The sequence below is a fragment of the Cucurbita moschata genome, unplaced genomic scaffold (assembly GCF_002738365.1).
Source record: "Cucurbita moschata cultivar Rifu unplaced genomic scaffold, Cmos_1.0 Cmo_Scf00024, whole genome shotgun sequence".
NCBI lineage: Eukaryota > Viridiplantae > Streptophyta > Magnoliopsida > Cucurbitales > Cucurbitaceae > Cucurbita > Cucurbita moschata.
The window spans coordinates 719,162-745,848 of NW_019268540.1; the positions used below are offsets into that span (position 1 = coordinate 719,162).

At 35.1% G+C, this 26,687-nt stretch overlaps 2 protein-coding genes across 7 annotated transcripts; one reads left to right on the forward strand and one right to left on the reverse strand.

Moving 5' to 3' along the window:
• The first annotated feature begins 434 nt into the window (after positions 1-434).
• LOC111460804 (dynamin-related protein 5A) lies at positions 435-9,550 on the forward strand. Of its 5 annotated transcripts, XM_023104099.1 has the most exons (17): positions 435-750; positions 1,874-1,937; positions 2,432-2,536; positions 2,640-2,741; positions 3,200-3,250; positions 3,402-3,463; positions 3,622-3,712; positions 4,333-4,397; positions 4,906-5,100; positions 5,585-5,704; positions 5,880-5,950; positions 6,045-6,270; positions 6,423-6,473; positions 6,556-6,784; positions 7,011-7,150; positions 7,606-7,778; positions 9,463-9,550. In XM_023104099.1, exons 1-16 carry the CDS (start codon positions 622-624, stop codon positions 7,732-7,734), a joined length of 1,830 nt encoding a protein of 609 aa, XP_022959867.1. In that variant the 5' UTR covers positions 435-621; the 3' UTR covers positions 7,735-7,778; positions 9,463-9,550. The 5 variants fall into 5 exon arrangements, with proteins under 5 accessions (XP_022959867.1, XP_022959866.1, XP_022959868.1 ...); XM_023104098.1 differs by lacking the exon at positions 9,463-9,550 and having other exon boundaries at positions 7,606-8,019; XM_023104102.1 differs by lacking the exon at positions 9,463-9,550 and having other exon boundaries at positions 717-750; positions 1,874-2,149; positions 7,606-8,019.
• Positions 8,571-22,492, reverse strand: LOC111460803 (protein TSS-like). 2 transcript variants are annotated; one of them, XM_023104096.1, is made up of 25 exons: positions 22,387-22,492; positions 22,225-22,292; positions 22,042-22,103; positions 21,662-21,754; positions 20,802-20,874; positions 20,393-20,710; positions 20,169-20,236; positions 19,886-20,017; positions 19,362-19,403; positions 18,750-19,274; positions 18,431-18,588; positions 17,641-18,160; positions 17,505-17,567; positions 17,307-17,408; positions 16,267-16,581; positions 16,040-16,132; positions 15,835-15,936; positions 15,338-15,442; positions 15,051-15,184; positions 14,722-14,905; positions 13,545-13,676; positions 13,243-13,355; positions 12,191-12,278; positions 9,529-11,778; positions 8,571-8,870 (listed from the first exon to the last, which is right to left on the reverse strand). In XM_023104096.1, the coding sequence occupies exons 2-24, from the start codon at positions 22,286-22,288 to the stop codon at positions 9,706-9,708; spliced, it is 5,559 nt and encodes a 1,852-aa protein (XP_022959864.1). In that variant the 5' UTR covers positions 22,289-22,292; positions 22,387-22,492; the 3' UTR covers positions 8,571-8,870; positions 9,529-9,705. The 2 variants fall into 2 exon arrangements, with proteins under 2 accessions (XP_022959864.1, XP_022959865.1); XM_023104097.1 differs by having other exon boundaries at positions 22,225-22,296; positions 22,389-22,484.
• Positions 22,493-26,687: the final 4,195 nt, after the last annotated feature.

Consider the following 26,687-nt stretch of genomic DNA (forward strand, 5'->3'; position numbering starts at 1 on the left):
ACTATAACTATGTTTAGGGCATGATTCTGATATCATATTTCATACTAGTATAATATTGTCCCCTTTTTAGGGCATGACTCTAATACCATGTTCCAGACTCGTATGGTATTGTCCCCTTTTTAGGGCATGACTCTAATATCACGTTCCAAACTTGTATGATGTTGTTCTCTTTTTAGGGCATGACTCTAATACCACGTTCCAGACTCGTATGATATTGTCTCCCTTTTTAGAGCATGACTCTAATACTATGTTTCAGACTCATATGATATTGTCCCTTTTTTAGGGCATGACTCTAATATTATGTTTCAGACTCGTATGATATTGTCCTTTTTAAGATGTCTGGTTAGTATTTAAATATTTAGTCTTTATTTATATATACCTAAATTTTATGGTTGCAAATCTGAAAGCATAAATAACTAAATAGAACAGTAGGCAGTGGAAACGTTCAAAGGAACCGGCTCGGATTGGTAGCCTTTTCTTTCGCCTTCCCACCTTTTCCAACTCCATCAATGGCCGTCCCACAATCTCCCTCCTTTTCTTGTTCCATCTCTAACTACTCTCAGAACTCTGCTGTAATCCGTACTCTTCGTTGCCTCAATAATCTGAGTTCTTCACTCGTTCATGGAGAATCTCATTTCCTTGGTCAACAAACTTCAGAGAGCTTGCACTGCTCTTGGCGATCATGGCGAGGAGAGCGCTTTGCCCACTCTCTGGGACTCCCTTCCCGCCATTGCCGTCGTCGGAGGCCAGGTTATACGCCGCTTTCTCACATTTCTTTTGTTGCACGTCAATACGCCAGTTTATTTTGATTTTATTTGTTTTTTCGAAGAAATTCGGCCTTTTTGCTGCCATCTTATCAGCTGTGGACCCGATCGTCCATTTTGTTTCTTTATGGAATTCTCTTTCACAGTATCATTTTGTTTTATTCTCTCTCTCTTTTTATTATTATTATATCATTGAACGCATGAGTTTATTCTGTCTTGTTGTCATTTCAGGATTTATTATTTTATTCGTGGAATTCTTGTAGTTTATCGCCAGGATTGATGTTCTGTTGTTTCTTTCTCTCTCTTTTCTTTTATTACTCCAATAATTTCATCGGAATTACTCAAGTTAGATTCCTTGATGTCACAGGAAAATTTCACCACGCCTTTATTTTATTCTTTTTCTTTTTTGCTGCTAACAAATCATAGAGATATGGTGAATTTTCAATACGTTAATAAGTGACAAATTTGGATGTACTTTTGATTTGATGCGGAATTCATAAGCTATTTTCAGAACCTTACTTGGGTTAGAGTAAAGAATTACTTAAACCCTATGCATAAGATTCCAATAGATTTGACAGCCATGGATGCATCTACAACTACGTTCATCAAGTGTAATAGTAATGGGGTGATGCTAACTTAGACTTCTCCATTCAAACTCTTGTTTGAACGAAGTGAAAAGTTGGATCTTTGTTATCTAATAGAATAAAAACTGATGATTTCACCTGTATATTTATAACAATATCCCCATATAGAACAAGCATCCATGGTCCATGGCGATGGAGCTCTCTAGAACTCAATTCCTCTGCAAGTGCCCATTTAAAGATTGCCAATATTGCATTGCAACATGTATTTTTTCTATTGAACATTTGATCACTTGTTATGTACTATGTTACTTCAATTATTTACGAATGTTTTTTTAAAGATGGATTTTTTTTATTGAATTTGGTATGTTCATGTCTACTTAGGCTGTCAGTTTTGGTTGAATCGTGCACCTTAATTTATCTGCACCGACCTCTGTTAATTACTTGTGTTCTTGTATTGCAATTCTCACTTCCCATTATGTGTTCTAGATAAAGAATCTACTCAATTTATTATCATATTGGTTGTAGAGCTCTGGCAAGTCTTCGGTACTGGAAAGCATTGTTGGAAAAGACTTTTTACCTCGTGGAGCTGGTAAATTTCTGCTGTAAACTCTTTTTTGCTGAGGGGTCTTTCTTCATTTGAAGGGTACGAGCCTCAACAATAAGAAAAACGGCATGTGAACTAGCAAGTACTTCAGAGAAGAATTTTCTTGTTTTTTTGTTCATCGTTGGCTGGGACTATTGTCATTAGAGCATCGAGGTTTTTCTAACTAGTAGCTTAAAGAGAAGTCACATTTTCAAATTGTAAGCTTTCAGAAGTTTTTCTCTTTAAAAGGAGTTATAACTTAGAATCACGGATCTTGTCGCTGCTGATAATTACAAGCTGAAATATCAACTTCTAGAAGTTGTAATTTAGGCGTCTCATTCCTGGTAACTTATTTTATATTTCTTTACAGCTCTGCCCATGTGGTCAGGTGGTTGTTTTCCAATAGTTACATAAGTTTGCAGTATTATTAGAAAATTTTATTATCTCGTTAATGTTCACATTCTTGGAACTTTCATATGATACTAAAACGTTGTTTGCAGGGATTGTCACCCGACGCCCCCTTGTTTTGCAGCTTCATAGGATTGACGAAGGAAAAGAATATGGAGAGTTCATGCATCTCCCTAGGAAAAAATTCACCGATTTTGGTACATGTCTCCATACATTTTATAAGTTAACAATTATTCAACATTTATTCGTTGATTAATGAACAAAAAAATTATTTCAACATCTGTTCTTATACTCATGTAGCTGCACTGAGGAAGGAGATCTCAGACGAGACTGATAGAGAGACAGGGCGCAGTAAACAAATTTCAAGTGTTCCAATCCATCTGAGTATCTACTCTCCCAATGGTCAGATGAATGTGTGTTTATGGCAAAAAAAAATTGATTTTTAAGCAGCTTCTGTTACTTTTGTTGTAGGGGTACTGTTGATGATGCATAGTAGATAAGCTAAGATTTTAATTGCTTTAAGTAATTTTTACCAAAACCTTCTCAATTATTTTTTATTTTTCTCCAGCAACTCGTCTAGAATAGACGGTAAGGTCAATTTGGTTCACTAACTAGTTAGTGCTCCATTTATATTTAACCCTGGTGACCAAAGAAAGAAAAAAAAACGATTATTATGAATAATAAGTGTTTGCCTGTTGATTACACGTTACAGTATAATATGGATGTGGGTTCTTTTTAACTAGTTTTTCATGTTTTGTATTCTGACAGGGTTGTATTTATAATATGAAACTTTCTTCTTTTAACTCCATAAATTTCTTGAAACTTTATTTTTCAGTGTACTTACGAAGTTTTAATTGCAGTTGTTAACCTTACACTTATTGATCTTCCTGGGCTGACAAAAGTAGCTGTTGGTTAGTTAGACTTCCTTAACTATTGCTTACAATAAATCGAGTTCTTAACTATATTTGATCTTCTTATAAGCTACTTATGATGGCTGAATAAGAAAAACTGTGCATGAAAAAAAATCTGATTGATAGAAGATACATCGACTTTGATATGTAGAGGGCCAATCAGATAGCATTGTTCAAGATATAGAGAACATGGTTCGATCCTTTATAGAAAAGGTAATTGTTTGAATATGGCTCCCTTTTTAATATAATAAGATTATGAAAATTGTGCTTTCAATTTATTTTATTTTATATTTTTATGTGAGTTTGAAAATTAACCTGGTTTGTAATATGTTAATCTGACTTATATGTGTGGCATATAACTCTTGTTACAGCCTAATTGCATCATTCTGGCCATCTCTCCAGCAAATCAGGATCTTGCGACATCCGATGCAATCAAAATCTCTCGTGAAGTTGATCCAAAAGGTAAGACAGAAGCAAGATTCTTCTTGATTATGTGAAATAAAATATGTGGCCAAGTGATGCACTCAAGTTCTCATGTTTTTATAAAATTCTTCATCAACCATTCAAGGCCACTATCACTGTATTTAAAGGGGCTGATAAAAGAAACCAAGCTAACAATCTCACCTAATTAAACCAGCTTAACCAAATGCTAGTTGGTTGTTTGCTCCCTTACCAAGTTAATGCTATAATTATGATGCTTTTAAGTACAAGAAATTGGAAGATCTAATAGAACTATTGGAGGCGCCAAGAGACTTTGGGAAGATGTTTGCTCCCTTACCGTTCTAATGCTATAATTATGTTGCTTTAAGTACAAGAAACTGGTTGATGTATCGACCAATTAAATACGTATATTTCAACAAAATGAAATTGTTTCTTATCCAACAAATAGCATTGAGGTTCTACCAGATTCTGTCTAATTAAAACTTCTGACTTTTATTGAAACAGTTGATGGAATAGTCTTGGACATTGTGAAGCCTTAAATAATATTTATATTATATAATTCCATTGAAGCTATTTTCATTTATAGCCAACTATATTTTCCCCTGCTGTATGTGCAAGTTCTTGAAATTATTAAATGTCAGGTGAGAGGACATTTGGAGTTTTGACGAAAATTGATCTTATGGACCAAGGAACCAATGCAGTTGATGTAAGTATAGCGGACTTTAAACTTAGAAATCAATATTAATAGAAATCAGACGTCCTGCTCTGCTCTGATTTCATGTTCTATGACCAATCAACTCAAAAGTTTAAGTTAGAGTTTGTGGTAAATTTAATCTTTATATCAATAGTTTAACCGTCTTTTATTGCAAACTTTGTTGGCGAACTTTTTCTCTCGCCCTTCGCTAGAAATGTTTATTCATGGACTCCTAATCATTCAAGAGGGAGTTTTCCTGCATTTCCTTCTTTTTTTTGTTTGGGTATCACCATCGCCTCCATCTTCGTTTTCTCACTTTTGGGAAGAAGGTCAAGTTTTTTTTTCTTTCAGAGTCTAAGATGAGTAGGAATATCTAATGAAAATGGTCGGAGCAAGTCACTCAAATAAGTCAGTTTTGGGTGCTTAAATTTACCTCTTTCCTGGGGATATTTGAGTGCTCAAGTTTTATGTGATGCTTTTTTTTTTTTTTTTCTTTTAATAACTTCCTTTGGGTTGGTAGATCCTGGAAGGAAGAGCATATAAACTGCAGTTTCCTTGGATTGGTGTTGTTAATCGTTCCCAAGCTGATATAAATAAAAGTGTTGATATGATTGCGGCTCGTCGTAGAGAGCGTGAATATTTTGCTACTAGTCCAGAGTATCAGCACATGGCTAGTAGGATGGGTTCTGAGCATTTAGGGAAGATGCTTTCGAAGGTACAGATCTTCCCCTGCAGGTTTAAATTTTCATTTTGATAATCACTCGCATTTTCCTTCTTTTTATTGTCAAAACTATTGCTGCTCGCTGGTTTCCTTCTTTTGATAATCTCTCACTTTATGTCTCATGGAAAAGGAAAATTTAAAATTTTATTTTATGACTACGAATTTTTTTTTTTTGGAATTGCTGAATAACGAACGAAATAATAAAGCAACGGAATTATCGTGGTATTTATTTTTAAATTACTAAAAAAAAAAAAGGAAGGGTTGTTATTGGATAATTTACTGTTCTGGGCCTGATAGATCCTCCATTTTCTATTCCTTCGATGGAAGGTAAAAACGAATTTCATTGTGGAGCCGTATGCACTGCACAAAGGATGCCTGTACGGTTCCTATTCTGACGTTTTCTAGCCTCCTATTCTGACGTTTGCTAGCCTTGTTTGGATGACTAATTTGAAAAGCGTGGGTGCAAATTTTTTTTCAGCATCTGGAAACTGTCATCAAGTCTAGAATTCCAGGTCTTCAATCTCTTATTAACAAAACTATTTCTGAACTGGAAGCAGAATTGAGTCGTCTTGGAAAACCTATCGCTACTGATACTGGAGTAAGCATTAATATCGTCTATTCTTTTATGGAGTTTTGTTCCTTTGAAACCAGTTTTTCTGTGCAACTTACTAACATAAGCTAGCCTTGTTTGGATTGCTTACTGCTTTTACAAACTATTGTGTGGTATTAAGCACTTGTAACTTCGCATTTTTTTTCAATCCGTCTCATTGCAGGGGAAATTATATATGATCATGGAAATTTGTCGCACATTTGATCAGATATTTAAAGAACATCTAGATGGCGTGTATGTATATGCGATGCTCCATTGCTGATTCTATTATATAAGTGATTGTTAGTTATATTCATAATGACTCTTTCCAAATGTGTTGATCCTCTAGACGCCCAGGTGGAGACAAGATTTATTCTGTGTTTGACAATCAATTCCCGGCTTCTTTAAAGAGATTACATTTTGACAAGCATCTTTCCATGGACAATGTTCGAAAGATAATAACCGAAGCAGATGGTTACCAACCTCATTTAATTGCACCTGAACAAGGGTATCGCCGGCTTGTTGAATCGTCCTTGGTAACCATTAGAGGTCCTGCAGAGGCAGCTGTGGATGCGGTAACACTTTTTATTGCTCATCATAACTAAAATGAAGAACAAACCATATAAATTTTTCTAACATTTTTTCCCACCTGACAACTGCATCACATGGTTCTCATGGTACTCAATTTTCTTAAATTTATTTTCCATATCTATGTTTATAACTGCAGGTATTTTCTCTTCTCAAAGAGTTAGTTCAAAAGTCAATCAGTGAGACTATGGTACGTCAAGTTTTGAACATTAAATTATTAATGATAGTAGAAGTTGGGCATCATTCGTTTCGCTCTCTTTGTTCTCATCCAGGAGTTAAAGCAATATCCTACTTTGAGAGCGGAGGTTTTGAAGGCAGCCGTTGATTCATTAGAGAGGATGAAGGAAGAAAGTAAGAGAGCCACATTACAGCTAGTGGATATGGAATGTGGTTACTTAACTGTTGAATTTTTTCGCAAGCTTCCTCAAGATGTTGAAAAGGGTGGAAATCCAACTCATTCGATATTTGATAGATACAATGATTCTTATCTCCGGCGAGTCGGTAAGAGGAAATACCAACATAAAATGATTTTTTTCTGTTCGGTAACAGACTACCAGACATTCTCTCATCAATCATAAACTAGATGAATGTCAGGTATTTTGGGCACCAAGTGTTTAGCATATTACATCGAGTCAATACGAACTCGGAGAATTGAATGAGAAAAAATGAAGTAATCACTGAAGAGTAGTTTGTTCTATAGCAATTAAGGTTTGCCCTTTCTTTACAGGATCCACGGTGTTGTCCTATGTCAATATGGTTTGTGCGACTCTGAGGAATTCTATTCCGAAATCAATAGTATATTGTCAAGTGCGGGAGGCCAAGCGCAGTTTGCTCGATCATTTCTTTGCAGAATTAGGTACAAAGGAGGTAAGGAACTTTCCATCGTATCTCTTGTTACGTGAAAAACAAATAAATAAATGCTTAAGGGTATGGTGCAGTAGTTTCTCGCACTCACACTCACACTCACTAATAATCTCAAGAAATCTCAAGAAATATCAAGTAATCTCAAGAAATATCAAGTAGTTTCAAGTAGAGCAAAGTGTAGTAATTTCTACAAAGTGTCTTATAATATCTTTTCGATTGGTGTTAGTAAAAGATGCAAATCTTCCCGACAAAAAGTTGTGTTCAATAATCTAATATTAGAATGAGGTTGACGTAGATTGTTTGATCTCTTGGATTAAACACTTTTGTTTACTTCAACAATTATTCATTCATCTGTCAGATTCCAATATCTCTTTGTTCCAATTCTTCTCCTTTTTCGATAGACATCGAGTGGCAGTTATTTGTAATAGAACTATTTGTGGTGTTTTTTATCTGCACAGGCGAAACAATTAGGAAAATTGTTGGACGAGGACCCCGCCATCATGCAACGACGAACATCAATTGCAAAGAGGTTGGAGTTGTATAGAAGCGCCCAAACGGAGATTGATGCAGTGGCTTGGGCTAAGTAAACACATTCTCATAACAAGAGTAAAAGATCCTACCGTAAGATGAAGTATGGTTACTACAAACACCCATTATTTGATTGTTTATTCTTTAACTAAAATCATGGACTATGGAACTTGGTAAATTTGGTGTTAGGTGATAATAAGCTTTACGACCTAAATCCTTCAATTTGGTTAGAGCAAAAAGGTATAGAATCGATGTCTTACCTGTTACCACGTTGAGGTTACAGTTCAAAATTTGAACGTTTCTTAGAGTGATTACACTTATTTCTTAGAGTGATTACACTTATTTCTTGGCAGTTGTAAGAACGACTTTGTATTTTTATATATATTGTAATATTTAATAAATCTAGAACTATCACATGCGAATGATCATTCCAGTTGAATGTTAATCTTCAAAATTAACAAATTTATAAAAAATTAGGCTTATGTTAGAATAATAATAAATATGAAGAATATCTAACCCACACTATTCGATGCACTCAATCGAAGAAGTGAAGCGATAACTTCACCCATATACCCAACAACTCTCTCATCCAACTTGGGCACCCATATACCCCAAACAACTCTCTGATTCTACTACATTTGGCTGACTCTGATTTTACTACATTTGGCTGTTAGATAACTGGAAATTAAATCCTAAAGTAGGTGGTCTACCATACATTTATTTCTCTAAAACAAAACTCTAAATAAGATCATCAAATTAAGAAGTTTGGGTCGATCCTAAATCACAAGAAAGAACTACCAGCCACCCATCTCTGACAATAAATAACAAATAACACAGATGAAATATCAGACATAAAAACATAAGAATAATAATAGCTCAGGATCAGACATCCTTAGAGATCTCAAGATATTAATGGGAAAAGTTCCTTATTCTTTGATTCATTGTTATGTCATTAGAACATGCAAAAAGGTTCTAATCAACTTGATCGGAAAATAAAAATTAAGTTTATGGGTCAAACATAAATGAAATAATCAGTGGTATACACTTTTAAACTACCCTACCAAAATCACTGCTATCACTATTCCAGAGCCAGAAACGAACTTATCTTTGGATGCCGTGATCCAGTTCCTAACCATATAATGAAAGCAAATATCACCTTCAGAGCAGCTTAATTATTCACCACATGCTATCATGCCTGCACATCAAGAAAGACCATATAATCAGCCTTGTAATTAGACAAAACTAGGCAAAGAAATTGAAACTTCTGCAGCTGAAAGTTTAAAAATCTAGAATCAAAAGAGCTTAAAACTCTCTATGAATTCTCAACGAGTCTTAATTATTTTTCAAATCTTTCCTAATACAAAAGATTAACCCACTATTTATAATAGACGATTAAGCCCACTAATCCATTATTACCAGCAAATTACTTAAACCCAAACTACTAACCAATTAACAACGAACAAACTCAAATCTATATTATGGTGTAGCACAAAAAACTAAAGCATATTATATGCACAAAGTTCAGCACATGAACATCATGTCATTCTTCAACTGTAAAACCTTGACCCAGACAAGATCAGTATATCATTTAATTAGAACCAGAAAATAGCTAAAAGTTTTCATTAATGGAGACGTGACTCACCCCTAAGATATCGACTTCCTACTTAATAGCCACTAATAAAAAGAACCGGATTCAAAACTTACAAATTTATGCAAAAAGAACCTAAATGCTAGCATGTATACCTATAAATATACCAACGAAATATTTTGTTTCTGCTCTGAAACAGAAGTGTGTGCATATAAAGATGAAGATAAAAAAAGACTCTTCTATGGCTGGCTTATAGGAAACAAACCTCAATTTTTCTCAGAAGTCTGTTTGAATCATGAAACTGACAAGGCAGGGATGATACGTAAACATGAAGCCAGAAGACATCCAGTTCCAGTTACTCCATTTGCTCACAGGACATAATATCAGCAATATCCTTGTCTATCGTTGAAACATCTGTTCGCAAGAATGGCACAAGCTACAGCTATGTTGCACTAGCCGTACATTCTTTGCCTGCTGAATAGCTGGTAAACTTGGGAAGATCACTTTCTCTGACCACTCTGTTATAATTTACTTTGAACGACTGTGAGCCATAAGGTCGATTTAGCAAACTAATTGGCACCCTGAGAGTTTGTTTCCGGTTTCTTCTTCCCCTTACCAAAATGCTGAAGGTTTTCTCACCATCAACATTTTCTTTACCACTTTCTCCATTTCCATTTAAAATGGATTTTTGTATGGGTTCAATGGTTGAAGTTTCAACCATGCATGGATTTGAATGACACTTCTCTTCAGCACGTTCTAAACCAAGAGAATTGTTTTCTTTTTTAGCTTCTAGGCTGTCAATATCTGCTGGTAGAACTTTCAAAGAATCATCACAGTTGACGTTTGGATCTTTCATGAAATCATTAGCAGGATCAACAGGTGACGGGACAGAAAACTCTGGGGGATGGCTACCAGGCCAAACTGTGCCAGGAATACAGTCCGATGTGTTATTGTTCACATTGCACTGCCAAGTGAAATGATTGGGATGGAACGCACTGGTGGTTACAGGAAATGTACTGGTCGGTACTGGTTGGGAATAACCGGGGACAGATAAAGGTTGAGAGTAAGTTGGTATTGCCTGTGGTTGGGAATAAGGAGGGTACATAAAGGGCACGGATTGCATCATGCCAGGAGTTAGTGGAGGGGAAGGGTATGGTTGGTGAGGAGAGGAGCATAATGGATTAATTGTTGTTAAAACTGAAGCATGCCCTGGGTGAATATTCATGTTTACTGGCCAAGTTGCAATAGGTGGAATGGCACGAGGACCAGCAGGAATTGTTATATTCATGGCTACAGGTGCAGCACGCATGATAACTGGCGATGGGTTAAATGGAGCTGCAGAAGCAGATAATTTCTTGTTAATGAGTCCTCGAGTCTCACCAGAACATAGAATTAACGACTTGTCCTTCAAAACCTCAACTTGTTCAAGGGAGGAGTCAAAATTTTCAGATTCAAAGCCACTTGGTAGATCCTCCACAGAGGGTTTATGTTCTGGAGATTCCACAGGATAGGACATGATATCAGTAGGTGCATTGTCCTCCACAACTTCACTCTCATCAACAACACAAGATTCAAGTCCTAACACAGTCTCAGATACTATTTGAGAAGGATTATTTTCAACAGCACATTCTGCTTCAGTTTCATCATTTTTCTCAACTGGTTTTTCCTCTTTCAAGAAATCAGGAGATTCCACAATAGAACTATCAGAAATTCCCTTCATTTCATCTGATCTTTCTTCATGTTTCTCAACTCTGAGTTCCTCAGAACGAGTTGTATCACTCTGAGGTACCCTAACCTGCAACATGGCAATAGTACCTGGTGGGGCTACAGCCACTTCCTTGTATGAAGGTGATTTTCCAAGGCTGACTATTGTATTCTTCACTGAGCTAGCATCGTTTGGAGTTGAAATTCCACCAGGCTCTACTGCAGAGACAACCTTGTCATCAGTTTCAGGCACCACTGCTGCTGCAGGTTCTGATAACGAGGATATTGACTTAACCCTGTAAGTCAAAGTTTTGACTATTCTCCTCCCAAATTTGGAGCCTTTATAGGAATTCATAGAATGATGATCTGTACAAGTCCCATGGGATATTGTTCTTTTCTTTAAAACATATAATCGACTGTTTGGATTCTTATTCTTCAGTGTATGAGAATCACTGTCGACATCCATATTCATCTTCTGGTAACTAAAGACCTTGCCAAAACTAGCTCGACGTTGCTTCAGCCGCTGTCCATAAGACCCAGCTGATCTTGGTCTTTGAACTGGTTGCCATCCATCTTCTCCTTCTGGGTGGTGTTCAGATATGACATCATCTGCTGTTTTTGGCCTTTCTTCAGTAGCTTCCTCAATAACGGGCTGCTGGGCTTCAACTGGTGTGGTAGTTTCCTCATCTGTACTCTGACCATGTCCAGGTTCAAGTATCTGTGTCTCTTCATCAGAAACCTCTTTTGAGGTCTCTTTTGGAGATTCGTTGCTATGTGCCAAGCTCATACTCTGGTCGGATTTTCCCTTCAGCTGCAAGGTAAAAAAGAACAATAAGATGAAAAGCCGTATGTACAGAAGAAATTGGCAGTAAGGTCTTTTGTTCGTTGTTTTGTCCATTAATTATGAATTAAAATACAGCTATTAGAACTATTTAATTTCTGCTGATGAACAATATTTTTCAGAAAAATCATATGATGTTCAAAATAAAATGAATATATGGTACAAAGAAAAAAATAGACTTCATCTGGAGACACTTTAAAATAGTTTCGGAATGAAGGTAACTATCATGCCAGCATCAAAGATAATTAAATGATCCTTCCCAAAACTTGTAAAAAAAACTTACATATCATCCATTTCTGAACCTAACCGTACATGAAGTTACCTTAGTTGATTCCTCATCTAATTGGAAATCAGTACGACTAACATGGCATAAAACAACTACCTTCACAGTATAGTTTTTCCTCTTTGCTGCTGAATCCCTCCCTTTGGCATCATGACTAGGATTTATATAGTCAAGCAAATCTGATACACTGCCAAGATTCAAAGAAGCAACAATAACAATCAGCTCTAGAGTAATATTTATCAAATTTATTCATTTATTTTAAAATATTGTGTAACCACAAAAAGCATATAGAGCAGAAGTCCTGCTGCAGCACAAATAAGAAAAGTAAGTTCTTAATAACCCGAAAAGGGGAGAACACAAGGTAGATATAAAATTTTAAAAATTTTAATTCTCAACTGATGAGATTAAGATGCATGGCAATGTGGGGGTTAAATTTGAGAGAATAAGGGTAGGGTTTTAGTGGCATTGAGATCCCTTAAATACATTCTAGGGTTGTGTTGAAAAAGAATAACAAGAGAAAGAGAGAGTTATAGAGCGCACCAAAGGATCAGCCTCGATTCCACAAACTTTGACACAAATAGTATCAGTCAGAAAAAAAAGTTGAAATAGTATTTCACGCTGATAAGAGGACATGTTAAAGAAGCTGTGATTGAGAGAAAGAAACCTCTTTTAATTGTTTAAAAACCCATTAGACTCTAATTAGGGCTTGAAAATCCAGTTCTTATTCGATCAGACTCCAATATAGAACTTTAAATCACACTAGAAAACAGGGGGTGGAAATAGAAACCAATAAACAAACTAGAAACAGAATTATTTTCAATTGCTGAAGGAATTCCTGAGACATGTCCTTAGATGAAAACAAAGAAATAAAAGAAAACACTGCTGAATGAGTTAACAAAATCCATCTGTTTTAAGGCAACCAACCAAACCACATTTGCATTTAGTACAAGATGCACATCAGAGTTTAAGATAAGCCTAAGAAGCATTCATTTCATAAGTGATTTTCCATAGCACAACATCACTACTCGAGCTTCCATAAACTTAATCTTGTCAACATAAATAAGCAATAAAATATGGCAAAGATCCGAGAAAAAATAATGTTCAAATAAAATAATTCCCATAACTGACAAAAATCAGAATGTGCTGTTTACCTTAGGTGACCTTTACTTGCTATTGACGCGTCAGGCTTCCGAGTACCATTCCTTGCAGCTTCCTGTTGTTCAAAAGCTTTGGACTCAAAGTATTCTAGCCAAGCAGCAGCATCCTGCAGGATTAAATCTAACATGAACAAACCAATGGGAAAATTTCGAAGAATGTAGATTTTTAAGAAACAGAAGATAAAAGAATTCTTTGACAAAGCCAACAGGGATTAGCTTGAACGCATACTGTTAACAACAAAAAGAAGACAATGAGATTATAGTCTTGTAGACGACTCCAAGTTTCTTGTACTTACTTGAGTGCGTAGGTCATCTGGGCCCAGCTTTGCTCGCAGAATTTGCAAGGTTGTCTGCTCATGTTGAACACTTAAAGGGTATGCTTCCATTAGCGAGAGAGCGATTGCTATAGCATGGTAGCTTGCAGCCGTCTAAAGAAATTAGGAATATTAAAGCAGAGCTTGATATACCTCATGACAACACAGGGATAGTGTGTCTGGAAAAAATTGCATGTAACATGAAAGTGTGATATGAACCAGAAAGTTTTCTTTCTATTTCATTAACAAAAAGCAAACTTTTCATTGATATAGACTCTCTAATCTTTTAATATCTCATAATATTGGTAGTTATTTGGATTATACAGGAACATCTCTTAATCACTATGACAATCCCAATTTTGAAACTGCAAAATGGCAGTTCCACGTCATATCACGTCAGGTCCATTAGCCACATTCATGCTTCTTCCTTCTAAATTTTGGGTTCAAAGTTTACTCTTACATGACCGAACAAAATGAACTATTAATGATAAAACTCAGAAAGAATAACACGGGATTTGAAGAAATGAGACCTCCAACAGCAAGTTAATTTTACCTGCAAGCCCAAAATTTTGACTCGTGACCAGTGAGAGAGTTAATTTATTCATTTTATTTATAAACTTAATGGTTAAGGATGGGAAAATTTGCAAGGTTTACACCTTGTTCCTAAGTCCTAAGCACTTAGATGGGAGTATATCAAGGCCAACTTCATCCCGTCATCCTTGCATGGTGGTTCATGCAGTAATATCCAAAATCTTACACATTGAAACTTCTCCATGAAGACCCAAGTATCGCTTTAAGATTCCAAGTTAATTATTTTCACGCCCCATTACAGCAAATAGTGAACCTAAATGATTTAGGCTTGTAATCTAGGATCAAACTTTCTCAAGTCATCTTGAAAATCATGCTTTGTCATTATATAATTATCTGTTACAGAACCTTCTCCCACCCGTCTATTCCTTAATGAGCCTTCACCATTGTGCCAAAAAATTCCCACAAATAAAGACTTGAATTAGAAAAATAGGGTCCTACAGTCATGGCCCATTGCCAATGGAGTAGAAAAATCCTACTAAAAAGTTCATTACAGAGTATCAGTCAGGTATGACAGAACTAAAAGTTTTAGATAAAAAGTAGATAAATTTAAACAAGGTCAAAGCAAAACCTGAATATGATCTGGGCCAAGTAATCTTTGGTTACATTTGAGAGCTTTGTGGAGATATCTGAGGGCAACATGCACATTTCCAAGCCCTTCCTCCATCATAGCCACGTTGATGTATGTTGCAGCAGTGTTTGGATGAGAGGGGCCACAAGTGAGATGTAAAAGATAGAGAGCGCGTTTTACATACCTAAATTTATAAAACAAGAAACATTTTTCATTGATCATTGAAAACTTACACCACAATCGATGGGCTATAAAAATTTCTAAAACTCTAGACACGTCTTATACATGGTGTAAGTTAGCGACTAGTGAGAAAGACAAGAAAGACATACTTAAGAGCCAACTCTGTATGCTGAAGTCTATAATAGAAAACAGCTAAATCCCCATAACTCTTCATTGTATCTGGATGATCAAGTCCCAGTTCTCTCTCATTGATATCCAGGGCTTTTTGCTGGTAAATAGTAGCCTATAATGGAAAACCAATGAATTAACTTTCACCACAATACCTTCCCTCACAAAAAAATAATTCATAAAAATGAATAAATGAGATAAAACAAAGAGAAAGCACCCTACATTGTCCAATAATAGGCATCACAATACTTTAGAATGAATTAACTACCTGATTGAAATCACCAGTGTGATATAAAACTACAGCAAGGAGGCTGTAAGCTCCTGCTGTCATGCGATGATAGGGACCACAAACAGCAACAAGTTTTGCAAGAGCCTGAGGTAGGGAAGGAAGAAGCAAGTATGAAATTCAATTAGTTCATGCAGTTAAACTCTGTTGGTTTATATTAGTTGTAAATATCTTAATTAGGTGTAATCAATGATTTTATATTATTCTTATTCTTACTATTCTTTCCTTTCCTGCATTGAGCCTTTCTCCTAAAATAAGGACCCTGTATCTTACTATTTCATTATTGGATTAAAAATAGTTGTATTCCACTAAAAGTTAGAAACACATTTACAACTTGTGCTATAAAAGCCTCTAAGAGCACCTGATTTGCTAAAGAACTGCAAATGTTACAGACCCTCTTACCCAAAAGACAGCGAAAAGAAAAAGGCAAAAGGATTGTTCTTGAAGAGAATTGCAAACCATGATTGTGAATGGCATACCTTTGTACCATAGGTTACAGCATCTTCAAGTTTTCCTTTATCTAAAGCTGTTTTTGAAGACTCTAGGAGCTGCCTTCCATCTGCGGATGAACATGCTGCTTGCTGCAGCAAGAAGTCGGCATGACATTCAAATTCAACTCAATCATTTTTAGTTTCGAAGTGCTATTAAAAAAGGTATCCTAAAGGTTGGTATCTATGCAATTACCTTATGCACTGGGACTAGGCTTGCAACATCCGATTTTTGGAATGGAAATGGAGAATCCATATCAAAATCTCGTGGAACCAGCTCAATGCCCACCTAAAATTTATTTAAAGAAAAAAACAAGTTAGGAACTAGCACTCAATTATCATACTATATCCTGCACATGCTTTTTCTGTAACCTTAATCATATAGATATCGTAGATCACTAAGGTACCGTGTGTTCATAGTACCTTGTGACACATGCCACGCAAAATTGCAATTTTTCTTAAATCTTTGAAGTTGAAGCTGCTTAAGTCCCATTCATATCGCTTCATTAAGAATAGCTCCAGCCATCTCCAGACAAGGGAATGGACATTGCAAGACCCCAATAGTTCTCCACTCTCAGGAACGCCAAGGAGCAAATTTAACGTGGCAGCGACAGAAACAGCCATCTTATCTATTTTAACAGCGGCAATGACAGCCCGGAGGATATGCTTAAAAGCTCGTACTATCATCTCATGTATGCAAAGTGATTGCACATGTGATAGCTTTTCTGAAAGCTTGACCTAATAAGATAACAGAACCCAAATATAATATCTTCCTTTGACAAGAAACAACTTCATTGATAATATGAAAATATAACAGAAGAACTTTTAGCCTCATAACATAGGATCTACAAAAAGTTTCTCCAATTGGTTAGGATAGTAGAAAGGGTATTGTAATGGAAAAGTGGGTAGCATTCAATGGAGGAAATTACACATTTTCTCAATTTTAGTATTCTCTTAAATATTATTCAGAAAATACATGAACGTAAAAGAAAAGTTATTTTCTATACTCCAAGATAAAAGGTAAAGCGTTCTTTTTCCAGATATAAGCAATTAATCTTCAGGTTGAGTCAAAATGTGTAGAGCAGTTCTAATGGAAAGAATGAAATAAAACTCCGGAAAGTGATGCAAATAGAATAATAATGGAGATGTAAGCAATGCAAAAACTAATAATAATAATAATAATGATAATAATAGAGAGGCTGCAGCATTGCTTTGTAGCTAGAAAAGGTTTTTTTTAAAACCTTGTTCATCTCTGCCCAGTAAAACCAGAAGAGACGAGATAAATTGTTCTGAAACATAAAAGAAGGATTGAGAAAAAAGTAGCTTGTTTGAAGATTGGCAAGATCAAGATCTAAGAGCAAACAACCCATTGCTGTTCAATTCCCATCCCTTTCAGTTCGTTGATACAAATACAATAAAATAACCAATAAAAAATTACAAAGGCATGGCATGAACGAACTTACAATTTGACCCAGTGAACGCATCTGAAGACCTCTTGTGTGCATGAAATCTGTTAGAGTACGGCCATCTACTGGTGAAAGTTCCAATGAACCAAAATCTGATACCTGTAAAGCATGATAAATGCTAGAAAAGGGAATCACCAAGACAATATTAATATGCAAGAAAAAGAACAGAGTATGTGACTAATAAATGTAAATTACCAGTTTCGGAAGAGCAACTTCCACGTAATAATTCTGGGACAAGTCAATTAGTTCTTGCAGTGACTGAAATAACAAACAATAAGTTAGCTTAGGTATGATAGATGGTGGGAGATGCAACAGTGTCTAGAGAAGTTACTTTGCAATGCAAACCAGTGTCCAGATTTTTCAGCCGATCAAAGGCCTCTTCAGACAACTTCCTTCTTAATGCTATTTCATTCTCTTTTGAATTTGTTTCGTTTTCATCTTCACACGAGGTAGCATTGTTGACTTCACTAGTCATGCCATCTAACCTGGAATCATTTCCTGTCTGCGTCTTCGAAGTTTTCATATCTTGCCTTTTGCTACTCTTAAGAGACTTGAGAGGTTTCCCAAGTCCCTCCACCTTCATTTCACTCTTGGCCTTTTCACTGGATGGTTTCTTATCTTTTTCAGTGTTCTTTTGATCTTGCAAATGTTGAATCCAGCAGGCTCCAAGTTCCCATCTAACAAAATGATTAGATCGCATATCCTCCTTTTCGAGCTTGGCAAGACTTTCATTTAGTAGTTTCTCTACAAAAGCTTGAGCAGCACCAAGCTCTTCTTGTTCCATACTTTGCATATGTGTGGGAGATTTGTTTTGCTCTGAAGGTGTGGTTTGGTGAAGTAATAATCTCAAGCTGGGAGAAACAAAGCAGATGTCAGACTCTCAGTGAAATAAAAAATGGCATTGAACATGCGCTAAGGGCTGTTTGCTCTTAGATCCTGAACATTCGGAAGTGGGTTTATTAATCAAAGGCATTGAGCAGATTCTACATAAGGTTATTATTTATAAGCCAAATGCAAAAACCAAAGCTAAAGATCATGTTTAAATACTTAAATTATCTGCATATAGAAAGTCAGATAGATGGAAATCGCTATGGCACTTAATTTGACCGAGATATTTATACCTGTTAATGTTAAGGGCATTAGCCCCACCTTCAGGCTGGTCAAGAAGTTCAATGTTTTGATACTGAGAACTAACATTCTCATTCTCTTTCCCCTCAACTTTCACGATGGAGAGATAGCCACAATATCTCACATTTACGACACCTAGGGATGCAGAATCCTATACACATAACAAAACTTACTTTAATGACTATAAAGGAAAGCCATAAAAATGACTAAATTAGAAACAGAAACAATTAGAAAGTTCAAACAATAATGATAACATTAGTCCAACCCAGAGACATTGTTGAATGAGAAAAAGCTTAGTCAGAAAAATCTTACATGGGCAGCGGTATTTTCATCAGCAGTGATTCCCTTCAATAAATTCTTTTCCACCAGGTTCTTTTGGTCCATTTTAAGGGCTTGAATTCCATCGATTTTCGTATCTACCTTACAACTTGCATCAGGAACATCCTTTCTAACGGTAACTTTTAAATCCCCTACTCTTTCAGTAAAAAGAACTTCATCCTCTGAAACTAAATGGTCCTCCTTTAACATTCCTATAACATGTTGGATTGCTTTAATGGCTCTAAAAATAGCAACATCAACAAAAAGGCTGTGCAGAAGGAAAGCCCTTCTATCCCGAATCTGTCTTTCTTCTGCCATCTTGCAAGGCATAGATGCAAGAAATAGAAACTCACTGGCCCATGGTGTCAAGTCACTTTTACCATCTCTTCCTAAACCACCTCCATTTCCTCCCCAAATTTCATCCTCTGCAGGCAGAGGAGGGAAAACTGAAAGGGACTGTGCTGACACAGGAGGAACAAGCCATGTGTTGGCTCTAAAGCCGTAAGGAAGATTTCCAAACTGCAAGGTAATTCAAGAATAATTTTAAAGAGAGAAATTAAAAATGAGAAGTTGTACATACTACCAACCAAAAAAATCAAGGTCGACCTTGTTGCGTTCTGAGAATGCTTCGATGAGATCACTATATGCCTGAAACATAAGAAATTTGAAGCGTAAATTCAACCAATAATTCAAAATCATAACTCAAGAAGACAAATAAAGTTCATGGTAATAGAAGTTCTTGTCAGTTGAGTGCTTATTGAGGCGTCTAAAGTTCAGTAAAATTTTAAGAGCCCCAAAAAGATGTTCTAATCTTATATACGAACAAATAATGTCAACTAACTCATATCTCGTAAATCACTAATTGCTGCCGGCTTAGAAGAACAATTATCAAAATATATCTTCACTAAAAAAACTTGTACTTTTACAAGAACAAAATCTAGCTTTGAAACTCAACTCAGTCAAGTATTCTACGTTCTTAGCTGCAGCAATGAATAATTCGCACTTCCCACTGACCCTAGAAGCCTAGAGCCCGAGATACAGATTCTTCAAAGAAAAAAACTATACTAAAATAACAGATACTTGTAAAAGCAATGACACTTGATCGATTTAAGGGAATAAAAGGAACTAACGTTATCGAAGGCTCTACTAAGCTGGCGTAACAAATCAACCAGGTTGTGACTCAAAATCCGGTGTTTTCCAACACTAAGGAACCCCTTCCGGCAAGCTTCCACACGCACAACCTTCCCGTTGCAAACCTTCGCCTTACAAATTCAAAAATAAGTAAATAGAAGGTCAAATTCCTCAATACAGTACGAATATAAAAGTATAACCATATCATTCGAAAGAAATGCCCTTCTATGTCGCGTTCAGATTGATGTTATTCTTGAATTTTAGAAGAAAATAGCAACTTACTTCAAGCGAAAACAGATGATCATCTGGCAAAATCCCATCGACCTGCTGCTTAGTTACTCTCCGTATAACTGCGGCACCACCAGCATGTAACAGTCAGGAAATGACAAGTACGATATAACAAACTAACAGGATTCTCAGGAGAGAACGGATTTCTTAAACGCTTCATACTTCGAAAGAAATGACGATTAAATCATACAAGGAGAGACCGGAGAGAAGATAGTTACATTGGAGAGGAGGCGTGAGATGAGAGAGTGAGAAGAAATCGTAAAACGTTCCAAGTTTAGGGCAAGAATGACTGATTTCGGCGTCCGCCTCGTCTTGCTTGGCCACAGAGCCGTCGGACTTAACGGAGGCAGAAACGGCGGAGGTCGAAGACTTCTTAGAGTTCTTATCAAGTGCACTGGACAAGTTCCTGCCATTGCTGTCGAACTTACCGCCATTCTGATCCTTCCCCGACGGCGACGATACAAAACACGTAGTACAAGCGACGACGTCGAGGAGTCGCCGGACGTGCGCCGCCGCAAGCTCCTCATTGTAATCCTCTGTCCGACGACAGGAGAAGAATCGGATCAGAAAAAAAAAAAAGAAAAAAAAAGAAGATACTACTTTCATCAAAACGACAGCGTTTCATACCTTCAACTAACGTTAAGGTGCAAGGCTTGAGTGCGGAAACGTCCACTGAGTCCTTTAAACGTGGCCCTCTTACCTTCAGAAAATAAAAGGTTGCATTGACAAAATGTCCAAAATACCCTTTATTTATATGTTTAAATAAGTAATGTAATTAATGTGTTAATTAGTTAAGTTTTCATTTTATTTAAGATTGGGGTATTTATTGCACATAATTTAGAGACTTAATTGATTAAATTTTGTGTAATTAATAAGTTAATTCATTAAAATTTTCAATTAACTAATTAAATTATACTTAAATGGTTTATATAACGTAATATTTATAATAATAATTTGGATACTTTAAACATATATTAATTTTTAATATATTTTTATTATTAAAAAATTATTTTATTCTTTACACTTTTATTGGTGAAATTTGACAATAAATTTATATATCGACAGAAGATATTTAAACGATGAATTATACAAATTAATAGAATAAAAAATTTAAACGATGAATTATACAAATTAATAGAATAAAAAATGTCGACTTTTTGTCATTTTTTTTAGGTAGCCTAATACCTCCCAAAGTTATTGTCAACACAAATAACAAATAAATTTTTTTTATAAAAAAAAAATTAAATATTTATTTTTTTATATATTATAACTAATTTAATTTTCAACAAACAAAAAAATGGATGTTTATTGAGACTTCATGATATTGTGTAATTAAAATATGATATTATTTTTATATTAGAAAATAATTATTCTTCCATATAAAATAAATAAATTCGATAATTTTACGATGCATAAAAGAAAAATTGTAAAAATATTATCAAACTAATATTTAAAAATTAAAAAATAAAAATAAAACTGTAAATTACCTCATGAGCAAGGGAGAAATTGGTAATATTGCAAGTCTCAGTCTGGACGGATAACAGGCGGCGAACATCGATTATCTTGTCCGTGGATATTCCCTGCTTTTCAAAACAGTCCCATTTTATTTTTCACCTTTTTTAAATTAATATAAAAAGAAATAAAATAACGTAAATTTAGTAATTTAAAAAACAATGTAAAATTAATTGCCCAGCTCTCAATTTTCTGCAAATTAAAAAATTATAATTAAAATTTTAATACTAAAATTTTACACAAAACTCGAATTTTCTGTCCAACTGAAATCAGTATATATATATAAAATAATAATATTTTAATATATTTTTAAAATTTTTATTAAAAAAAAAAAAAAAAGGAAAAATGTTGAGACCTTTAAGACAACAAGGGTCTCATCGGGAAGGTGAACGGAGATGTCCAAAACGACGGGAAGAACTGCAAAACGCAAAACACAGAGAAGGAAATGATCAGAAATTGTTTAATTAATTAATTGATATTAATAATTAATGAGATGAAAATGAAAATGGAGTGGGGTGGGGTGGAATGACGAAAATACCCTTGTCTTCCTTCTTCTTCTTCTTGTCGCCTTTGGGCTTGCCATGGGTGTTACGAGGAGGCATTTAACTGCAAAACCCAAGAAGAGTGTAATGAGATAAGAGGGGTATAAAGGGAAAAGGGAAATTAAGGATAAGGAAGGAAGGAAGCCATGGGAGGTGACCTGAGAGAGAAGAGGATTTTAGAGAGAGAATGGGGAATGGATAATGAACAGAGAGAGAGAGAGAGAGGGGTTTAAGGGACACCGGAGGGAAGAAGGGGATGATAAGGAAGGAAGGGTTGAGATTGAAGGAGTCAGAATGAAAAGCTTGGCCTTTTATGGCGTCTTCTTGTTGTTGGGCTTAAGTTTAATTTATTTATTGTTTTTATTTTGGTGGAGAAAAGGGAGGCATGGATGCACCCATTTGAAAGGCAGGGATTGAGATATGGGATTGGGTGTGGGGGCCACTTACTACAACCTCTACGCTCTTCTCTTTTCGATATCTTAGACCTCGGTCTAGCGAGGACGTTGAGTCTTTAAGAAAGGTGGATTTTGAGATCCTATGTTGGTTGGAGAGAGGAACGGAGCATTTCTTGTAAGAGTGTGAAACTTTCTCCCTAATAGACGCGTTTTAAAATTTTGAGATCCTATGGGTTTGGGTTGTTGCAAATGGTATTAGAGGCTGATATCGGGCGGTGTGCTAGCGAGTACGTTGCGAAGGAGAGTGGATTGTGAGATTTTATATTTGTTGGGGAAGAGAACGGAGTATTTCTTAAGGGTGTAGAAACCTCTTCTTGATAGACTTGTTTTAAAACTCGTGAGGCTGACGACGAAACGTTACAGGTCAAAGCGGACAAACAAAAACGAACCCTAAAGTTTCTTATTTGAGTTGCATGTAATTTGACGATTACTTGATTTCATTCTCTTAGCTTCATCTCTTCTTTGACTCCTGACTTGCTTAGTTTGAATTTCAATGTTAGCTTCCTTCTTTCGATTAGTTTGTTTTATGTCTCGCTAATGTCTTGTCTCCCTCTATTACGATCAATCGTGTCTCATCCCCTTTGGTTGCAATCCCTCGTATTGATCGATGTTTAAAAGTATAACTCTTTTATTCTCTCATGTTCGATCGATTTCTCTCCCTCGTCCTCAAGGTTTATTGTGCCACCACAATCTTCGCTTGTTCACTACAAACACGTCCACACTTGCTTTCACAACTCTCCTACAGCACAAGTAGTTTGTCCTCTTGCCCGCAGACACGCGTTGTTATGGCATGGGAGTGCGATTTGCCAAATTGGGGCTCACAAAGTTATTTGGTCCTCATTGAATTAGTGATACGAAGGTACATCGTTCCAACAAAATGACTTTCATCTTGTAAGAAAGATTAGTTGCTATCTACAACAACAAAATGACCTTCATTTTCAGTGCTACAATTATAAGAATTTCAAAGTTAACTCTTCTTAGCTTGGACACATTAATGAAAGATTTGTATTGATTTTTGATAATAGTTTTCACTCTCTAAGAAGTATTTTAACATTGACTCTTAGGCATAGAACAATTATACGAGCTTGGCTATCGAATGGTTTGACTAATAAAAATTTAGTTAATTTGAAGACATTCAAATGAAAATCTAATTTCCTTTTATTTCCATTTTGTCTAACATATAAACAAACAAAAGGGCCGTTGATATCCCCAACAACTGTTGACATATAATTCTTCCATTGCAAAATTAATTTAAAAGATGAAAATTGCATTCAAAAATAGTATTTTAGATTATTCAGAGTCAAATTGTTACACGAATAATAATAACAATAATTTTATTATTTGAATATTGAGATGCTAGTAAATTGAAAATAAAGAAATTTATTAGACATGAGATTAAAAATTTTAAGATCTTTTAGATTTTTTTTTTTAAATTTGGGAAAGGATGAAACACCTGTTAAAATAAAAATCACTACAACAACGATTTAAATTAATAAAATAAAATAAAATAATATTAAATTAAGATTTTTGTCCTTCAATTTAATTAATTATAATTAGTCTGTATAATCTGATAAAATTTGCTTAAATAATTCTCTAATTATAACTATATAGAGTAAAAAATGACCATTTATAAAATTTTATCCAAATTTAATTTTTAAAATTATAAGGATTAAATTTATAGTTTAATTTAAAGAAGAAAAAAGAAAAAACTAAAAAATTGGAGCGAACCGGAAAAATAGAATGTTGGGAACATAAATGTCTTGTCCATTGTAGCCGTTATAATTGTAGAATCCAGGCGTTATGGGGTAGGGTTCCCTTTCGCTTGGAGATTAAAAAAACGATGTTTTTTCATTTTCTTTATAATATTAATAACCACAAATTTCAAATTTATAATTAAAAACTCAAATTTGTATTAATTAAAATTTGTACTTAAATTTTGTGAACATTATAAAAATTGGTCACTTTTTAAAAATTAAATATAGCTCGAGATATTAGACCAAACACATTGGAGAGACTATTACAAAATGTTTTAAGAAGCAACGAATTTTCAATATCTTTTCTAAAAGAAACTCTGAAACAAATTAGCTCTAATTATATAAATTTTTAAAAAGATCAATTTATAATAAAATAAATGATAAATATTAATTTAGTTTTTCTAATATGAAGTTAAAATTTACCTAACAATAATGTGGACAACTTGTTTTTCGTAAAAGAAAATTTGGCTACCATTATTTTAAAAGTTATAATAATTCTAAATTAAATCTTAAATAATACTTATACCATTAAATTTCGACCATTCATTAAATATAAAAAATAAAAATAAAAAAGGGAAAGAAAAAGACAGGAAAATTATCGAGTACAGAAAAATACAAGGCAGGATTAATACATGTTTGGCATTGAACGTTTGAATTTCGCGACCAAGAATATGGGCTCACTGGTTCCTTACACGGCATTGAGTTTTGTTTCTTTCTTATTTTCCTTTTTATTTTTGTGTGATCCATAATTTTCCATGACAACAAGCATTCAAATCGGACATGCAATGTACGTATCTACCAAGAAAAAACCAAACTTTTAATATTTTCATAATTCGATAAATTATTTTTCCCTTAATTTTCTACATTTTTTCTTTCATATATTTCATTTCTATCCTTTATCGATTCTTGGTTTTATCTTTGATGTATATCGTTACAAAGGAAAAGCATCATGGCCACTAGGAGAATCTCATTGCAGAAATTCAATTTGGTTCAGCTCAATCAATCAAGATCGGTTCTATGACTTTTCAAGTTGGTTTAGTGATTTCCTTCAATCTATGATGATTTTTCCTCCAAGTTTCGTCTGATTCTCGAAATGGAGAACTCTTCACGGAACGTGAGCTTAGACTTTTTGGATATTAATCGACTTGATCGCTAGTCGATCGAAAAGCTGATGAGTCGAAAAATCAAGAGGTTGAAGTGAAAAATTGTGGGAATGACTAATTGAGATTGAACAATCCCGAGCAGTATCCATGGCCACTGAAACCTAGGGGTGGAAGAAGATGAATCTCCTGAAGTGAATCCTAGGAAATCTGAAGAAGAAGAATATTTAATCCTAGGAACAGGCCGGATTTGAGCATGTAGAGGGGAATACTATTCGACTACACGATTTCATGCGAATATGACAATAAAAACAACAAAAAACGAACTCAAAACAAATCAAAGGATGTAACAGCACAGAAAAATGCAGAAGAAATGAAGAAGGATCAGTGGAAAGGTATGATCAATGAAGGAAGAGTGAAAGCAGAAAGCAAATGTTCGAGGCAGAGGAAAAAAAGTGTCGGGCGAAGTCTAGGTTAGCATCCAATGCTAGAATGCAACCCACGCCTTTTGTTCAAACCCGTTGCAATTTCAACACAATTTCTATAGAAGAGGTTGCGAAAGTCACAATGCGATGACTCTCACATGGACAGGGGCCCTCTACCATTAATATTCCCTTTCCTCAAACCTCAAACATCGTCTCTACCAACACAACTTTCCTTCTCAGACCTTTTACAGATTCAACATCATATCCTTCATCAGTTCATAAAGCGAAATTAAATGCGAAACTAAATGCGAAATATCATGAACTACTTGCGAAATGTTACTTCTCAGACCTTTTATAGATTCAGCATCATATCCTTCACCAGTTCATGATGCGAAACTAAATGCGAAACTAAATGCGAAATATCATGAACTACTTGCGAAATGTTACTTCTCAGACCTTTTACAGATTCAGCATCATATCCTTCATCAGTTTATAATGCGAAACTAAATGCGAAATATCATGAACTATTTGCGAAATGTTACTTCTCAGACCTTTTACAGATTCAACATCAGATCCTTAATCAGTTTATAATGCGAAATATCATGAACAACTTGCGAAATGTTACTTCTCAGACATTTTAAAGATTCAACATCATATCCTTCATCAGTTTAGAATGCGAAACGGAATGCGATGAACTAATTGCGAAATGTTAAAAAGGTAAGAGA

What these genes read in the sequence shown, in the direction of transcription:
- LOC111460804 (XM_023104099.1), top strand. Translation starts at nt 622, where the DNA reads ATGGAGAATCTCATTTCCTTGGTCAACAAACTTCAGAGAGCTTGCACT. An exon ending in GAGTATCTACTCTCCCAATG is followed by an intron (nt 2,742 to 3,199) that starts GTCAGATGAATG and finishes TTTTAATTGCAG; the next exon opens with TTGTTAACCTTACACTTATT. An exon ending in CAGAGGCAGCTGTGGATGCG is followed by an intron (nt 6,271 to 6,422) that starts GTAACACTTTTT and finishes TTATAACTGCAG; the next exon opens with GTATTTTCTCTTCTCAAAGA.
- LOC111460803 (XM_023104096.1), bottom strand. Translation starts at nt 22,288, where the DNA reads ATGCCTCCTCGTAACACCCATGGCAAGCCCAAAGGCGACAAGAAGAAG. An exon ending in TTAGTAGAGCCTTCGATAAC is followed by an intron (nt 19,404 to 19,885) that starts GTTAGTTCCTTT and finishes CTTATGTTTCAG; the next exon opens with GCATATAGTGATCTCATCGA. An exon ending in GCAAGTAAAGGTCACCTAAG is followed by an intron (nt 12,279 to 13,242) that starts GTAAACAGCACA and finishes GAATCTTGGCAG; the next exon opens with TGTATCAGATTTGCTTGACT.